The sequence below is a fragment of the Garra rufa genome, chromosome 18 (genome assembly GCF_049309525.1).
Source record: "Garra rufa chromosome 18, GarRuf1.0, whole genome shotgun sequence".
Lineage (NCBI taxonomy): Eukaryota > Metazoa > Chordata > Actinopteri > Cypriniformes > Cyprinidae > Garra > Garra rufa.
Genome location: NC_133378.1, coordinates 3,658,996 through 3,676,390, shown reverse-complemented (window position 1 = coordinate 3,676,390; position 17,395 = coordinate 3,658,996). Strand labels below are relative to the sequence as shown.

Below are 17,395 nucleotides of genomic sequence, written 5' to 3'. Positions count from 1 at the left end.
TCTTTTGTGGTTACTCTTCTCACGTACCCATTTCGCCTACTATATAGTAGGTAAGTAGGCATATTCGAACCATACTTAGGTATACGTACACCTGAATCTCGCGAGAAATAGTGCTTCATCCTGGTAAATCTCGCCTACTCTTTTGTGGTGTTTGAGATTTCATGCATACTTTTTCTTCGCCTACTGCTTTTTGCCTACTAAATAGTATGGAAGTATGCGATTTCGGATGCAGCCACCAGCAAATCCACCTCTGAATGGCTGAAGAAAAACAAAAGTTTAGGGGGCAAACACTTTTTCCACACAGGGCCATGTGGGTTTGGATTTTGTTTTCCCTTCATAATAGAAAACTTAATTCAAAAACTGCATGTTGTGTTTATTTGTGTTATCTCTGGTTATTATTTAAATTTGTTTGATGATCTGAAACATTAAAGTGGGACAAGCATGCCAAAAAAAATAAAAAATAAAAAAAAATCAGGAAGGGGGCCAACACTTTTTCACACCACTGTAATACCTTTGGTCATCGTATCAGGTTTTTTTTTTCAGTTACAGTAAAAATAGTAACAGGTAGCCAGTAGCTCACTTTGTGCAACCATTTGACGTCATCAAAACAATAGCGCCCCCATAGTCCAAAATATGTATAAAACAATATGGATTTTTTTTTTAAATAGCAATGTTTTTAATGGGTTTTCTAATACTTATTTCAGTAAAAGACATAATTTACGTTATACAAGTCCTACAGGAATGAAAGAGAGGAGTCAACACTTTTTTTTTTATTCCAAATAATACTTTCATACTAAAATTTTAATTAGTAGAATTTGTTCTTACCCTTAAACTCGGTCCAAAAATTAAATAACCCTCATCTCACAGTGAAAATACCTTTTGACACCTTTTAACAAAAACAAAAGAAGTTAAATACTATAAAAATAAACCATTGCATAAAATAAGAAACTATGTGCTTATAATAACTAGGAATCTAGAAAACCATGTGCAACATCTTGGAACATACGTTAAGACAATAAACTGACACAAAGCCGCATAAAAATAAAATCTATAGTTTAATTGTGGAATATTAGTTTTATAACGCTAGTTTTCAAATAATCAAATGTACATTTAATGAAGGATCAGATACAATACAGGATGCAAAACAAGTAGTGTACTGAATGTCACGTGTGTATCTAACAGATGCAAACTATATCTTGACATTCCCGTTGATGTTTAGTACTCAGACGAGAGGGGAAAGGTGGTTAGGAGATCAAATAAAAGGTCTAACATATTCAAATAAACTTAAAACACTGCCAAGTGGGAAAAAAAAACAACAGTTCTAGTGCTTCAAACCCACCCATTTGTCTTTGCATGAAAAGCTTATGGTTTAAATGAGAATATGATTAGATCAAATACTTTTCATGGCATCTACAAGCAGGAAATATTCTCTCAAATGAGATGCAGGTTATATTTACATTTTCATAAGCTGCCATACTAGATGTTTATTAAGAAGTGGGGTTTGAGCAACTGGATGGGTTGCACAGAGTTAATCAGTTTCTCAAATACACAGTGTACATGTCTATGTTTGAGAACAGAGATAACAGATGCAAATGCCAATGGCCAGAACAACCTGTGACACCCTACTTTCATTAAACAAATTCAACGGATAGTGCTCGAGGAACAATTTAGTGTGACACCAATATTTTATAAAAAAACTGTGCATTTACAGTATGTCAACTTAAGCATGTCGGTACAAGCCTATTTTACATCCCACGAGTCTCTACGAAGTGAAAGGAAAAAAGAAAGAGCTTTGAGGCCATTTTTAAAATGCGTCACCATGATTTTACATAAAGTTTAATCTGAATCTGCAAATCCAAAAGGCAAAATGTTGTACCAATTAAAACAAAAGCTATGGCTTTTTACATTAAGTCGCCACAAGCGCACACACACACACACACACACACACACACACACACACACACACACACACACACACACACACACACTTCATTAACATTCATCCACTAAACATTATTACTGTCGTTATTACATTAATGTTTGATCACCTTCACGCTCTACGTACAGCTGGATCAGAGGTGGCTCAGTGCTGGCCAAACTCAAAACATCTGGAATTAGTTTTTTTATACGCCTACTGTACACGGAAAATGGCCAGAGCATTTCAGAGTCACATTTGAATTGGTGATAAACTATATCTATATTGAGCTCCAGCATCACAGACTGAAGCTTTGATGAGGGGTTTGTACGTTCAAAGGCAGAAAAAGGCAAATTGGTTCTCCTACTGCTGTTTCAACGCTGTCCTCCATTGATAAAACCTAAAGGGTTGATGGGATGTGAGAGAAGAAGTCGCTTCCAAAGGGCAAAAGCACAATCATAAACAAGTGCCGAGGATGTAGGGAACTCAATATTAATGAGAGTGTAAGTGCTATCGTCATGTAGAGGGTTTCTGTAGACGGGAAGATAGGAGGAACTTCTGCCCTTTGAACTTGCATCTCCTCATCAGTAGATATCAGGACAGTCTGTGTATTTTCTATTGAAGTAGCCGCCAGTGTACATCCAGTCCTGTGAGCCTGTGTATGGATTTGTGCCTAACTGAAACCACCTAAAAAAAACAGGAGTAGAGGTTACAAATATTGCATAAAAAAAACGTAAAAGCAGAAACCGTTTTTGTTTTTAAGGGGCGTTTGACTTCTTTGCATGTCGCTTTGTAAACACTACATCCACTATACTGCCCTCCAAAGGCAAAGTGCAGTAACTACACCAACACTGAAACAGAAAAATGCCTTAAAAGTTTTTACGCCAGCTAGTCAAACATGTTGACACTCTTGTTTCTCTGGGACAAAACTGAACTAGGAGACTTTGCCACAGGACAAAGCAGTTGTCACACAGTCCATTTTAAGCCTTAACTCAATTTTGACCAAATGCGTAGTTACTGCGCTTTGCCTTTGGAGGGCAGTATAGCACCACAGCATTTGTGGTTAAAAAGTATATAAGTTTTATTTTTTAAGACTGTTTTAAGACTCTTATTCCTTTACCGAGAGCATGTAGATTTTTGAAGCAGCATTGAAACTGCAATTTGGACCTTCAATTCATTGATATGGCAAGCCGTTTTAGCCTAAAATATACACTATACGTTACTCGTCATAATTGCATTTTTACTATTAACAATTCAATTAGAGAGCTCTATAATTCGATTTTTACTAGTAACAATGCCAATTAGAGAGCTCTACAAAATCATTTTTACTACTCATAACTACTTATTTCAAACTACCATCTGATGGCGGCACTAGACATGGCGGCACGTTCTTTGGGCTCTTCAGGAGTTCCTGGGTTTCCTGGGTTTGCTAGACCCCGCTTGAAACCAGAGATATATAAAACTATTGACGGCAAAGTTATAGTTGAGGATGAATTTCTACACTTCCTCTCTATTAAATTAAGGACTTTAAGTCAGGATGAGATTGTTTTGTTGGCCGTCAACACATTTGACTCTGACTGGATAGAAACATCAAAGAAAACGCTATTTGAATTATGCACTACTACGCAGCGTAATATCGCTCATAAAGGTGCGCAAAAAGACGCCAATAATGTGAAGACCTGCCTCAAAGTGTTAAATGAATGTGGGGACAATGTGCCGAGATTTGTGTCTCATTATTTGGATGAATTGCCACCTGTGACGTTCACTAATGTGGATGTATGTGGCTTGCTCCGTAAAATGGAGCAGCTTCATGCGGTAGTATTTGCTATGAAGCATACTCTGCAACTCCAAACTGAGACCAGCGAAGGCCTGCATGCTGTTACGGCGGATGTGAGAAGCCGGGTACGCGCCCTGGAACTGCGAGCTGAGCATGGACGCGCTAGCCAGATTACCCCAGCGAGGGAGCTGGAGGCTACGGAGGCCAATGAGGTCTTGGTCGGGGGATTCAAAGCCTTGGACGCGGGACACAGCCTCTGCGAGGCACAGGGAGAATCTCTTCTGGGTGTGGAAGGAGACAAACCAGCAGTGCGCATCGGAGGAATAACACCGATTCCTGGATCTCCAAAGTGGAGCCAGGTTGTGAAACGGGGTCACCGACAACATGGACAGCCTGTCGCTACTAAGCCAGCGTTTCACTCCGGAAACCCTACACTGAGACGGAGGAAAGCTGTTAAAACTATCGTGGGAACTGGAGCAGCAGGGAACATCAAAATGGTGAAAACTAAACTGGTGAGTGTCTTTGCCTCGAAATTTTCCCCAGACATTGACACGGAAACGTTACGCGCTTATTTGGAAGCCAAACTTGGGCATGACGTAAAGTGTCAAAAAATCACTACTGTAAACAACAGATACGCTTCATTTAAAGTGTCCGCGGAATGCAGTGATGTAGCTGTCATGTACAACCCAGAGCTGTGGCCAGAGGGAACTTTTGTGAGGCGTTATTATGAGCAGCGTAAAGCTGTCATTGGCGCTAATGTCCCGCTTTCTTCTGGGGTCTTAAGTGTACCTGCTGCTGGAGTGAGCACAAACGACTAAGACTGCTATGGACATTAAAGTTGTTTCATATAACTGTCGTGGCCTGCGCTTGAGTCAGAGCGCTGATGATAAAGCTCGCCGAATTGTTGTCGATCAGTTGTTGGAACACTGTGACATATTGTGCTTACAAGAAACATTTCTAGCTAAACAAGATTTAGAAGGTCTAAATTCTATTAATGGCAGTGTTTTTGGTGCTGGAGAGTCAACTACTGACCTCAGTTTGGGAATTAAAAAAGGAAGGATACCAGGAGGTGTGGCTATCTTGTGGAATAAAAGGTTGGACTCAGTGATCAGTGTGATTAGGCTTGGTGTGGACTGGTGTATTGCAGTACACGTGTCACAGTATGACAAAGATTTTATCATTTTAAATGTTTATGCTCCTTATGAATGCAACCACAATGAAGAAGAATACTTAAGTAAGCTTGCTTTTATTAGCTCTTTTATACAAGATGACAGATTTACTTGCGTTTATGTAATTGGTGACATGAATGCCGATATCTCTGATAAGAAATCTGTATTTGCCAAGCATATGGATCATTTTTGTACTGATACTAATCTAATATTATCGAGCAGAGTGCTTTTACCAGCAGAGAGTTATACATATATAAGTGAAGCCTGGCACACTACATCCTGGTTGGATCATTGCATCACTACAGCTGACGCTCATGCTGCTTTGGTACAGATGAAAATTTTATATGATATGTCAACTGTTGATCACATCCCTGTTGAGGTGACAATCAGATCTAATTGTATACCTGTTACGGTTAACGTTGAAAATAATCCAAACCAGAAACACATAGACTGGACCAAGCTCTCTACAGAAGAATTGGCCTCTTACTATGCTTGCACTGATCAATTATTATGTAATATACAATTACCAAGAGATGCAATTCTGTGTACAGACAGTAACTGCCCAAACATCAGGCACAGAACAGATATCTCTTCTATGTATTCAGACATAGTCAGAATATTACTTGAAGCAAGTTTACCTTATAATAAACACATAAAGAAAGGCAAAATTAGGCCTGGTTGGAATACACATGTATCTCAGTTTCTCACTGAAGCCCGCGAAGCAACAACATCTTGGGTCCTAGCGGGCAAACCTAGACAGGGGCCTATATTTGACCATAAAAAGAGGACAAATGCGAAATACAAATATGCAATAAGATTTATTAGGAAGAATGAACAAATCATGAGAGCTGATTCCATGGCCAAAAAACTATTAGGCAAGAATACAAAAGCCTTTTGGAAAAATGTAAAAATGATTAATAATAGCAAACCCTCTCTCCCTTGTACAGTAGACGGAGTCTCTGGGACAAATATGATTTTAGAACTTTGGCGACAGCATTATAGTAAATTATTCACCTGTGTTCAGAGTGAACCTTACCAGGTTGATAATGTTACTGTAGTAGATGCAATTAAAACTCATGAGGTTTTTCAAGCAATCAAAAACTTGTCTGTAAATAAAACTACAGGTATGGATCTCATCTCTGCTGAACATCTCAAATTTGCAAGTTTAAGGTTAGCGCCTCTTCTTGCCATATGCTTCACTGCCTTTATTGTTCATGGTTTTATGCCAGAATCCATAATGAAGGTTCTCCTAGTTCCTGTAGTAAAAGACAGGGTAGGAAAAGTGGGCAATTCAGATAATTACAGACCCATTGCGCTCTCTAGTATACTCTCTAAAGTTATTGAGCAAATTTTTCTGGTAAGGATTGACAAACTAGTTCATTCAACAGATAATCAATTTGGGTTTAAGCCTAAACATGGCACAGATATGTGCATTTATGCCTTAAAGGAACTACTAAATGACTACAAGAGCAAGAATTCATCTGTTTTTATATGTTTTTTAGATGCCTCTAAGGCGTTTGATCGTGTGAACCATCGAAAATTATTCTATAAACTATGTCAAGTGGGTGTGCCCAAGTATATAGTTAGATGCTTGTCATATTGGTACGCAAACCAGACTATGCAGGTCAAGTGGGCAAACTGTGTGTCTGCTCCTTTTCAGGTCTGCAATGGGGTCAGACAAGGAAGCATTTTATCTCCTATTTTGTTTAATTTTTATATGAATGACCTGTCTAAACAGTTAAACCAGTGCAGAACTGGCTGTATGGTTGGAAGCTCAGTAGTAAACCATCTAATGTATGCTGATGACTTGGTTGTGTTTAGTCCTAGTACAGCTGGTCTCCAGCATCTTCTCAAACTGTGTTCTGAGTTTGGAGAACAACAAGATGTCAAATATAATCCATCTAAAAGTGTAATCATGATTTGCCGAACGAAAGAGGACAAAGGTATGATATTCCCTGACTTTAAGTTGTCTGGTAATGTTCTTAAGGTCTGTGATGAAGTCAAATATCTTGGTCATGTGATCACAGACCGTCTGTCTGATGATGAGGACATTTATCGTCAGTGTCGTATGTTATATGCACAAGCTAATGTACTCCTTCGGAAATTTGGTTATTGTTCTGATGAAGTTAAATTAACCTTGTTCAAAGCATATTGTACTTCTCTGTACACAGCAAATCTCTGGTGGAATTACAAAAAAGCCAGCCTTCAGAGACTACAAGTGGCTTATAATGATGCACTAAGACTTTTGTTAAAAAAGCCGAGATGTACTAGTGCCAGTGACTTGTTTGTGTCTGCTCGAGTTAACACATTGACGGCTGTTTTGAGGAACATAATGTATAGTTTCATTTGCCGACTTAATGAGTCTGGAAATAGTGTCATCATGATACTGATTAACACTGAATATAGCGCCATACGTTATACATCTAAACTTTGGAGACACTGGTATGACTGTCTCCTGAAAGGATAGAGTAAATTTTTTTATTTTTTTTTGTTTTGTGTGTGTTTTTGTGTGTTGTTTTTGTAAACGATGGACCATGAGTCTGCAATAAAGTCTATCTATCTATCTATCTATACGTCTCCATTGACTTCCATTAATTTTTAATTACAGACCTCTACAACTGAATTCTTACTAGTAACAATTCCAATTAGAAAGCTCTTTAAAAATGTTTTAATAGTAATAATTCCAATTAAAGAGCTATCTAATTCAGTTTTTACTAGTAACAATTCCGATTAGAGAGCTCTCCAATTGAATTATTACTAGTTAAAATGCAATTACAGAGCTCTATAAATCAATTTTTACTAGTAAAAAACACATTAAAGATATTTTTAATTGCTGAGTTCTGTAATTGAATTAAAAGAACTCTCTAATTCTGTTCTTACTAGTAACAATTGATTTAAAGAGCTTTCTAATTGTGATTCTTACTAGTAAAAATTCAGTTGCACAGCTCTGTAATTAATGAATGGAAGTCAATGAAGACATATGACTAGTAAAAATTAATTTGTAGAGCTCTCTAATTGAAATTGTTACATGTAAGAATTGAAGTAGAGAGCTCTGTAATTGGAATTGTCAAGTATTAATAATTGAATTAGAGAGCTCTGTAACAGTAATTGTAACTAGTAAAAATTGATTTAGAGAGCTCTCTAATTGGCATTATTACTAGTAGGAATTGAATTATAGAGCTCTCTAATTGAATTGTTACTAGTAAAAATGCAATTACGACGAGTAACGTATAGTATATTTTAGGCTAAAACGGCTTGCCATACATTGATCCCCATTGAAATCCACTATATGGAGAAAAGTTCTGGAATGTTTTCCTCAAAAAGCTTTAATTTCTTTGCGAGTGACAATACAAAAGAGACATGAACAATCTTGGATCGCATGAATGAAAGTATTTCAAAGTATTAAAGAGAAAAACCAACCTAGTCGACCAGTCTTCGCCATCTTTGGCCCGCTCTTTACGAGATGCTCTCTGCTTCTCTTCTAGTCGCTCTTTTTCTCTGCTGGCTTCATCTGCACAAACAAAGTCAGAAATCAAGTGTTTGTCTTTAGCATCTATGAACAGCAGGGGGCGCTGTAGGACTGGTTTTAGGTTTTAATGACTTTATTACCCATGTTGCCGTTCTCCATGGCTCTGATGTCAGGCCGCAGGCGGCAGTCTGTTGGTGCCAGCACTCCTTCCATGCCAGGCTCCAGCTCATTCAGAGTCATGGCAAAATTGGTGAAGTTGTACATCTAGAAGTGAATAGATAGGGTTTAAAAACAGGTAGATCACCATTACTACCCTACTGTAGAATTGATTGTTGTTCTGTAATAAATTAATACTTTTCTTCAGTAATGGATGTGGATGTGTTCATTTGATCAAAAGTGACAGTAAAGATATTCATAATCTTACAGAAGATTTCCATTAGGGTTAGGTTAGTTCACCCAGATGGAAATTATTTCTTTTTGGGTGAACTATCCCTTTAAGCAAACCAGCATATTAGAATTTCTGAAGCATCATGTGACACTGAAGACGGGAGTAATGGTGCCGATGATTACATTGAAATGTTATTGTAAATTTGAATGAATTTAAAACAGTATTAGGGCCATTCTATAGAATTAGTCCAAAGTGCTGTCCCACAACCAAAAAACACATTTAAAATACATTTAAGTATTCAGATGTTATGTCGTAGACGTTTACTAAGATCCTTCTATTATCATACGAAACCCACAATATTTAAAATATTAGTAAGCCTAATTTATATACACACACACTACCAGTCAAAAGTTTTTGAACAGTAAGATTTCTAATGTTTTTTTTTTAAAGATGTCTTCTGCTCACCAAGCCTACATTTATTTTATTTAAAGGAGCACTCCACTTTTTTTGGAAATAGGCTCATTCTCCAACTCACCCTGAGTTAATAAGTTGAGTTTTACCGTTTTCAAATCCATTCAGCCGTTCTCCTGTTCTGGCGATATCACTTTTAGCATAGCTTAGCATAGATCATTGAATCCTATTAGACCAATAGCATCGCGTTCAAAAATGACCAACGAGTTTAGATATTTGTCCAATTTAAAACTTGACTCTTCTGTAGTTATATCGTGTACTAAGACCGGTGGAAATGCAAAGCTTCAATTTTCTAGGCTGATAAGATTAGGAACTACACTCCCATTCCGGCGTAATAGTCAAGGAAGTTTGCTGCCGTAATAAGGCCGAAGCAGGAGGAGTAATACCACGCAGCACATGTGCAAATGCTAAAGTAGCTGGGAACTCATTTCTGATAATACTCCGCCTGCTTCAGCCTTATTACTGCTTCAGCAGCAAACTTCCTTGACTATTACGCCGGAATGGGAGTGTAGTTCCTAATCTTATCAGCCTAGAAACTCGCAGCTTTGCATTTCCACCGGTCTTAGTACACGATATAACTACAGAAGAGTCAAGTTTTAAATACAACAAATATGGAAACTCGTTAGTCATTTTTGAACACGATATTTCCAAAAAAGTGGAGTGTTCCTTTAAAGTACAGCAGAAACAGTAAAATTTAGAAATATTTTTACTATTTCAAATAACTAATTTCTATATATTTTTTTCAGGTTTCTTTGATGAATAGAAAGTTCAGAAGAAGAGCATTTATCTAAAACAGAAATGTTTTGTAACATTATAAATGTGTTTATCACTTCTGATCAATTTAAAGCATCCTTGCCAAATAAAAGTATTAATTTCTATATTTCTTACTTATATAATGCAATTATATATGCAAATAATATCATACAAGTATACATTTATATGATTGCAGAGAACGATTCGGTCTGCCCACCCTTCAAGAACTGTATACATCCAGAGTGAGGAAAAGAGCTCAGAAAATCACTCTGGACCCCTCACGTCCAAGCCATCCCCTCTTTGAACTCTTACCATCCGGCCGGCGCTACAGAGCCCCAAATATCAGGACTACCAGACACATGAACAGTTTTTCCCCAAGGCAATCCACCTTATGAACAGTTAAAATGTTCCTCCCATTGTGCAAAACATGTGTGGAATAATCTGACATCTACTGCTACCACCTTCACCCTAACACATCCCTGCATTCCATCCTATCACCTATAGCACAACTGTACATACATATTTATTTGCCAATTTATTTTTTACAAATTATTATTATTATTATTATTATTATTTTCTATTTTTATTTTTGGTCTATTTATGCTTACATATGCGTAACTTTTCTTATTCTCTCATTTTTATTGTCTGTGCATTGTTATCTCTGTGTACTGGAAGCTAATAACACTGAAACACATTCCTTGTATGCGCAAGCATACTTGGCAATAAAGCTCTTTCTGATTCTGATTCTGATAATGCAAGTTAAAACTCTGTAATATGATGTGGTCGCTACCAAACCATTACTGTTACTACTGAAAATGTGCAGTCATGACTGAAACATGGAATGTTTTGTCAAAAATAAAGCATATTGAATTATCAACTAAGATGTTATAATAGTTTCTGGTTCAGCGTATATTCAGACTAATGAATACTTAAGTTTGAAATCAGTATGATCAACTTTTTGCCTTTTACAAAGAAAAATTGGATTCAAAATACAACAAATCTCATATTACACTTGAAATGTTGTTAAAATGTAATTGTTATTGATTTACCTCTGAAATTTTTTTTTTGAAAAAGACATTTTTTCCAACTCTGTTTCGTATTTTGATAAAATAAACACTCTTAGTGAGCATAATAGACATTAAAATCATGATCACACCAACTCCAAACTTTTGAACGGCAATGTTTTACCTTTTAAGAAATCATAGGTTACAGTTTAAAGGTTTGTTTTGTGCCTTCAGGTCTCTGCACATGAACGTAACAGTGATCACAGTGTGTACCTCTGCTGAATGTGGCGGTCTAGATGATATTCTCCATAATAATGTGCTACCAGGAATCACTGCCACAGTCTCCTGTACCTCAGGCATTTCATCGGCATCCTCATTGACGGCTTCGGTCTCCTCCTGTTGGTACAAATACAGTTTAAATACTCAGGCAGAGCTATAACCTTTAATTTTTATTATTTGCACAATACCTAGTATTCAGGAAAAGCAAAAACCTATTACAAGTTATCAAACCAAGTGTCATCTGCAGTATATCTATTGCCTCATTTCAAATGAGGTTATTTTTGTGAAACATTTTGGCTTGAAAAGTCAGCTCAGGCTTTTATGGTTTACAATAAATGTCATTTGGTTACTTAGTTTCTTCTGCTAAATCCAAAAGAATAAATGTTTAGAATTTTTTACAACAAAAATGTTTGGGTGACTATTCACTTACAGTCAAACTAAAAATTATTCAGACACCAGATATAATTTTTTATATTTTTTACTAGTGGGTGCAGGACACTATAGTTAATTTATGTAAGTGAGGATAGCAAAATAAAGTAAACTGTGACATATTATACCCCAAAATTCTTCATACAGTGGACTACCAGTACAAATTTGGGACCAAGAATTATTTGGACACTATGACCTGACCATGTTATGCTTAAGTGTTTTTTCTTTAATTGCTAATGCAACCTTTTTACACCACAGACTGAACACCTGAAGATCTGAATCTAAGCACTGCTTGGTAATTGGTCAACAAAGTATTGATAGTTGTGTAAATATTATTATAATAACAGTTGTCTGAATTTTTAGTTGATTGTAATCCATTACATACCTTTCTATCAAAGAGTTTGTTTTGACACCGTTTAACTCTCATATTCTATAACCATTTTCTAAACTATAGCGAATAAACTAATAATATGAGAAATGTCGAAAGTGTCTGAATACATTTTGGCTTGACTGTATATGCTGTAAACAGAAAACAGAAAATTTTTCAAAGTATCTTCTTCTATGTTTCACAGAAGAGGAATAGTCAAATTGTGGTATGGACTGTCTGATATGGTGATTTTTGGGTGAACTATCCCTTCAAGCACAAATATATGCATCCATACAGAACAGACAGAAGCTCACACACACAAGAGACAAGACGTCTGTTAAATATAGCAATAAACTGGGTGTGTTGTCATGTAATGGGACACGTGTTTAAATAAACAAATGAACTAACAAAACCCTGAACAGAGGCAAAGGTCTAAGGCATGATGAGTATTTTAACACACCTGCTCTCTCTACACCTACACACAGCCCTTCTGTACATACATAAGCACATATTTAAACCACACACACCAATACAAACAGTTCGGCAACCCTAAAACAACACTCCATTATTCTCTTTACTGTGCATGAATCACTGCAGACAGTCTAAGATGTGGCTCCTTGCATAATGTACAGGTATACACCTCCTAATGATGCTCTACATCACCCTCTGTTACCTTAAAAGGTATAGTTCACCCAAAAATGAAAATGTCATTAATTACTCACCCTTATATCATTTCAAACCCATAGATCTTGAGGGTGAGTAATTAATATGGAATGCAAGGAGCCACATCTTCAACTAGTAAGAAAAGCATTTTTTGCAGTGCTTGTTCATCTTCAGAACACAAATTAAGATATTTTTGATGAAAGGATTCCATCAAAAATATCTTACTTTGTGTTTTGAAGATGAACGAAGGTCTTACGGGCGAGTAACTAATGACAGAATTTTCATTTTTGGGTCAACTAATTCTTTAACAAGAACATAGCTTTGTTTTAGTTTTAAAAAGGAAAAGAGCTCAGTTAATCGAAGCATAAGTGGTGGACTGCATCGGTGGTCAACTGTTAGCTTTGCTATTATCTTTCACACCTGTTTCTGCTTTCTAGTGTCCGTCGTTCCCTTCTTCTCGAACTTCCGATGGGCCTCGTACACCTGTGGGTCGACGCTCCACATACACTCTGTCCATTTGCCGTAAATCACACAGCGCTTCTTCTTACTGCATGTGACATACACAGAGGAAAAGAACAGGCGTTGATTAAATAAAGAACCATTAAAGAAACGGGAACATGTCTTAAATCCATTGAAACGTTGGCATGACAGTTGTTAGCTCACAACCTTAACATTGCACAAAAAAGCAATTACGTAACATGTTCAGTCATGAGCACTAATATCTGTTCACTAGTAAGTGGACGGATCGTCACTTCACATTTTCAGGAACATAAACTCCCTGTAGCTATTTTAAGCCAAATTCGCATTTTCCTCAATCAGCTTACTTCTAGTTGACGTTATTATTGATATTTTGGTGGGTTGAAGGGCATTATCATGATGTTATTTAAATAACACTGCAATTTAAAATAGTTGTTTTCTATTCTAATATACTTCTTATAATTTCTGTGATTAAAGCTGAATTTTCAGTATCATTACTCCAGTCTTCAGTATCACATGATTCTCCAGAAATCATTCTAATTTGCTGATTTATTATCAATGATGGAAACAGTTGTGCTTCTTAATATTATGTATTATGTTGGATTCTTTCATAAAGTTAAAAAACAGCGTTTATTTAAAATAGAAATCTTTTCTAACAATATAGGTCTTTACAAACACATCCTTACTGAATAAAAGTATTAACTTTTTTCAAAGAAAGAAAAAGATAAAGAAAACTGCCCCAAACTTTGAACAGTAGTGTATTTTGTTACAAAGGATTTCGATTTTAAATGCTGTTATTTTTAACGTTTTATTCAAAGAATCCTGAAAAAAGTATCAGTTTCCAAAACAAATATTAAGCAGAACAACGTTTCCAACATTGATAATAAATCAGCATATTAAAATGATTTCTGAAGGAAAAAAAAACAAACAAAAAAAACCACCATTTTAAAATGCAATAATATTTCACAATATTACTGTTTTTTTTCTGTATTTTTAATTAAATAAACAGTCTTGATGAGCAGAAAAGACTTCTTTAAAATAAAAACATCCTACCAATCCCAAAGTTTTATATATTATAATTACAAATCATATCATAAAGAAATGCTTCTCATATGTACTACATTGATCAATATTGTTGTATGTTCTCTGTTTCTTCTATGTATACTTGTATGTATCTCAGAATGGTTTTACTCTGGAAGCCTAGACCAAAAAAGAAAAAAAGAAAAGGTTTCTTGATGTAGCTGGATGCTGCAGTAGATTACAAACATCTTCTATAACCAATTGTACATGGCTTGGCACCTCCAGTCATTTAATCGCACCTTAATTATCAAATTAGTACCTAATGTCGTAGGTATCAAAGGTGTCTGTTATCTAAAAGGTCATTGTTTCAATCATTAAAAAAATACAAAGAAATTAATTGTACATATGACTTGTCATATCAGACATGTCAGTATTCTAACAAAAAAAATAAAAAGTCACCTCATTTGACCAAATGAATACTGCTACCAAGTCTAAGTAACCCCCTTCTATTGGACAGAATAATCGAATCGAGACTGATTGTAAATAGTGCATTTCTCTAATGAAAATGACAACAGGAAACATTTGCTCTTTTGTGTAATGCTTTATCCATGCTGTTATGTGTTGGTATAAATCCAAGATGACTGATATATTGAGTCAGGATCTCACCTCTTATCCTGGATGTAACCTTCAACTCTGTGCAGCTCCTTTCCAAACATCCCACAGGGTTTAAAGTTCAGCACGCACTTCTCTCCAGTACTAAGCAATCACACATCACATTAATCATTTAAATATATCCATGTGAATGCACAATAGAATAGATGGTCATAAATACTCAATAGTCTGGCTTTACCTGTGGTTGACAATTTCAACAGTGCCGTACTGTTCAATCCACAGTTTACCTAAAATTATATTGTGTACACAGCAGAAAGGGTTCGTCCATGTGTATGCCTCTTTATGCCTGTGAGGATAAACACACACACACGTATGTGAGCAAGCAGTTACTCAGCAACCCCACAACCCTTTGCTCTCAAATCGAACCAGGATGCCACTGACTCATCCAAGAATAATCTCACTCACACAATCAATAAACCTTTTCATTAACATGAAAATAGCAAGGAAGCTAGATATATACACAAAAAACAGCATTAGCAACATTTAAAAAACAAAACCAAACAAAATAAATAAAAAGACCAAAAAAACAAAGCAAATCAAACATCCAAACTAAAAGAAAAACAAAAAACAAATGCAGGCAAATTAAGCTAAAAATGTATGCCCCATTCCCAAAAGGCAATAAATAAATAAATGAATAATAATAACAACAACAACAACAACAACAACGACAACAAATAAATAAAAAGCCCCCCCACAAAAAAAATAAAAAAATAATAATAATTCCAAAACAAACAAAAAAGCAAAACCTAACCAAAATTAACCAATCAAAATAAAACTAAATAACGAAAACCAAAGCAAAACCAAACAAAACAAAGAAAAACCAAACAACAAAAGCATGCCCCCCAAACAAGGCAATAAATTAATATTTAATAATAAAATAACAATAATAATAATAATAATAATAAAACCCAAGAAAAAAAAAAAAAAAAAAAAAAAAAAAAAAAAAAAAACGACACCAAAGCAAAACAAAAAAAACAGCAATAGCTACATTAAAATGTAATATCAAACAACCAAACAAAAAACAAAACAAAACCAAAAACAAAACAAACAAAAAAAAATAACCATAAAATAAAAAAACAAACAAAACAACAACAAAACAACCCATAAAACTAAACTAAATAAAAAGAAAAAAGCAAATTAAGCTACAAAAGCATGCCCCCCCAAAAGGTAATAATATAATAAAAAAATAAAAATTATAATAATAAAACCCAACAAACAAAAAAAGCCCCAAACAAAAACAAAAAAGCAAGTCCCAACCAAAAACAAACAAAACTAAATAACAGACACCAAAGCAAAAAAACAAAACAAAACAGCATTAGCTACATTAAAATGTAACATCAAATCACCAAACAAAAAAACTAAAATGGAAAAGCAGGCAAATAAAGCAAAACCAAGCCAAAAACAAAAAAAAATTTAAGGCTCCAAACAAAATCACAAAACAAACAAAACAAAAAACAAAGCAAAACCTAACCCAAAAAACCCCCTCAAAACTAAACAACTAAACAAAAGCAAATTAAACAACCAACTAACCAAACAAACAAAAAGCAGGCAAGAAAAACAAAACAAAGCACTCCCCCAAAAGGGAATAAATAAATAAATGAAAATCCCAAAACAAACTAAACAGCAAAAAACACTAATTAAGAAACCCCCAAAACTAAATAAAGAAAACCAAATGAATGAATAAATGAATGAAGGAATAAATAAAGGATTTATTATTATTATTATTATTATTATTATTATTATTAATAATAATAAAAGGCCAAAAAAAAAAACTAATCAGGGAATATCAGGTCAAATCATGTTCTGTGTATGTGTGTGCACATAAAGATGGCACACTTACTTGTAAAGCTCTAGCGTGATGGTCCCTTTAGGTTCTGCCTCCACACTTTTGCCCCAGAACTTGAGTTTGGGGTAGATGGAGCCGTGAAACACAAAGTCACCTGCCAGACTCTCAGTGTGAAACGCACTGATTGGCGGATGGTGACTCACCTGCTCTGAGATCAGTCTGAAACCCTGATCCTCTCTGAGAGCAGAGGAAGGAAGCATTAAGGGGAAGGAGAAGTAGAGTTACATAAATGACAGAGAACAGTTTCCCTCAAGAGCAACTTTGATCTAATTCACATTTAACAACATCCTCAAATCTTATCGCCACAGTTTGTTATTAAACACTCTGCTGATTTCTTTACCGTCTGAGTTCATAGGTTTCTCCTAAAAGTGGGTTGAAAGGTTTTCCAGTTCTATCCCACTGAGAAGCGACTGCGGACACAGCGAAAGCAGCGACCGTCTTAATAGATAAAAAGAAAAAGTATTATGATTCATCTTGATACTAACCCAGCCCTTCAGCTTATAATTGAAATTATACACCAATTATAACACCCAAGGTGTGCGAGGTCTCACCTGCATTCTCTCTATAGAGTCGGACTGTGAGCAGGCCTTCTGGATGAGGTATGTGTGCTCCATATACTCAGAGATTCTCTGTAGAAAGCTCAGGGGCTCATTGAACACAATGGGCATGGTGATCTTGGACAGCTCCTAGAAAACA

The 17,395-nt window shown here is 35.7% G+C and overlaps 1 protein-coding gene across 1 annotated transcript in view; it reads right to left on the bottom strand.

Annotated features, from left to right (window-relative positions):
* Positions 1 to 1,036: 1,036 nt before the first annotated feature.
* Positions 1,037 to 17,395, bottom strand: part of osbpl2b (oxysterol binding protein-like 2b) — a 30,051-nt gene continuing 13,692 nt past the window's right edge. The window contains exons 5-14 of the mRNA XM_073823052.1: positions 17,251 to 17,385; positions 17,040 to 17,137; positions 16,694 to 16,876; positions 15,032 to 15,139; positions 14,848 to 14,937; positions 13,105 to 13,231; positions 11,220 to 11,342; positions 8,471 to 8,594; positions 8,282 to 8,372; positions 1,037 to 2,602 (exon numbers count right to left, since the gene is read on the bottom strand). Coding sequence (XP_073679153.1) covers positions 2,500 to 2,602; positions 8,282 to 8,372; positions 8,471 to 8,594; positions 11,220 to 11,342; positions 13,105 to 13,231; positions 14,848 to 14,937; positions 15,032 to 15,139; positions 16,694 to 16,876; positions 17,040 to 17,137; positions 17,251 to 17,385 — 1,182 coding nt within the window. The 3' untranslated portion in view covers positions 1,037 to 2,499. The remainder of the gene's footprint in view (positions 2,603 to 8,281; positions 8,373 to 8,470; positions 8,595 to 11,219; positions 11,343 to 13,104; positions 13,232 to 14,847; positions 14,938 to 15,031; positions 15,140 to 16,693; positions 16,877 to 17,039; positions 17,138 to 17,250; positions 17,386 to 17,395) is intronic.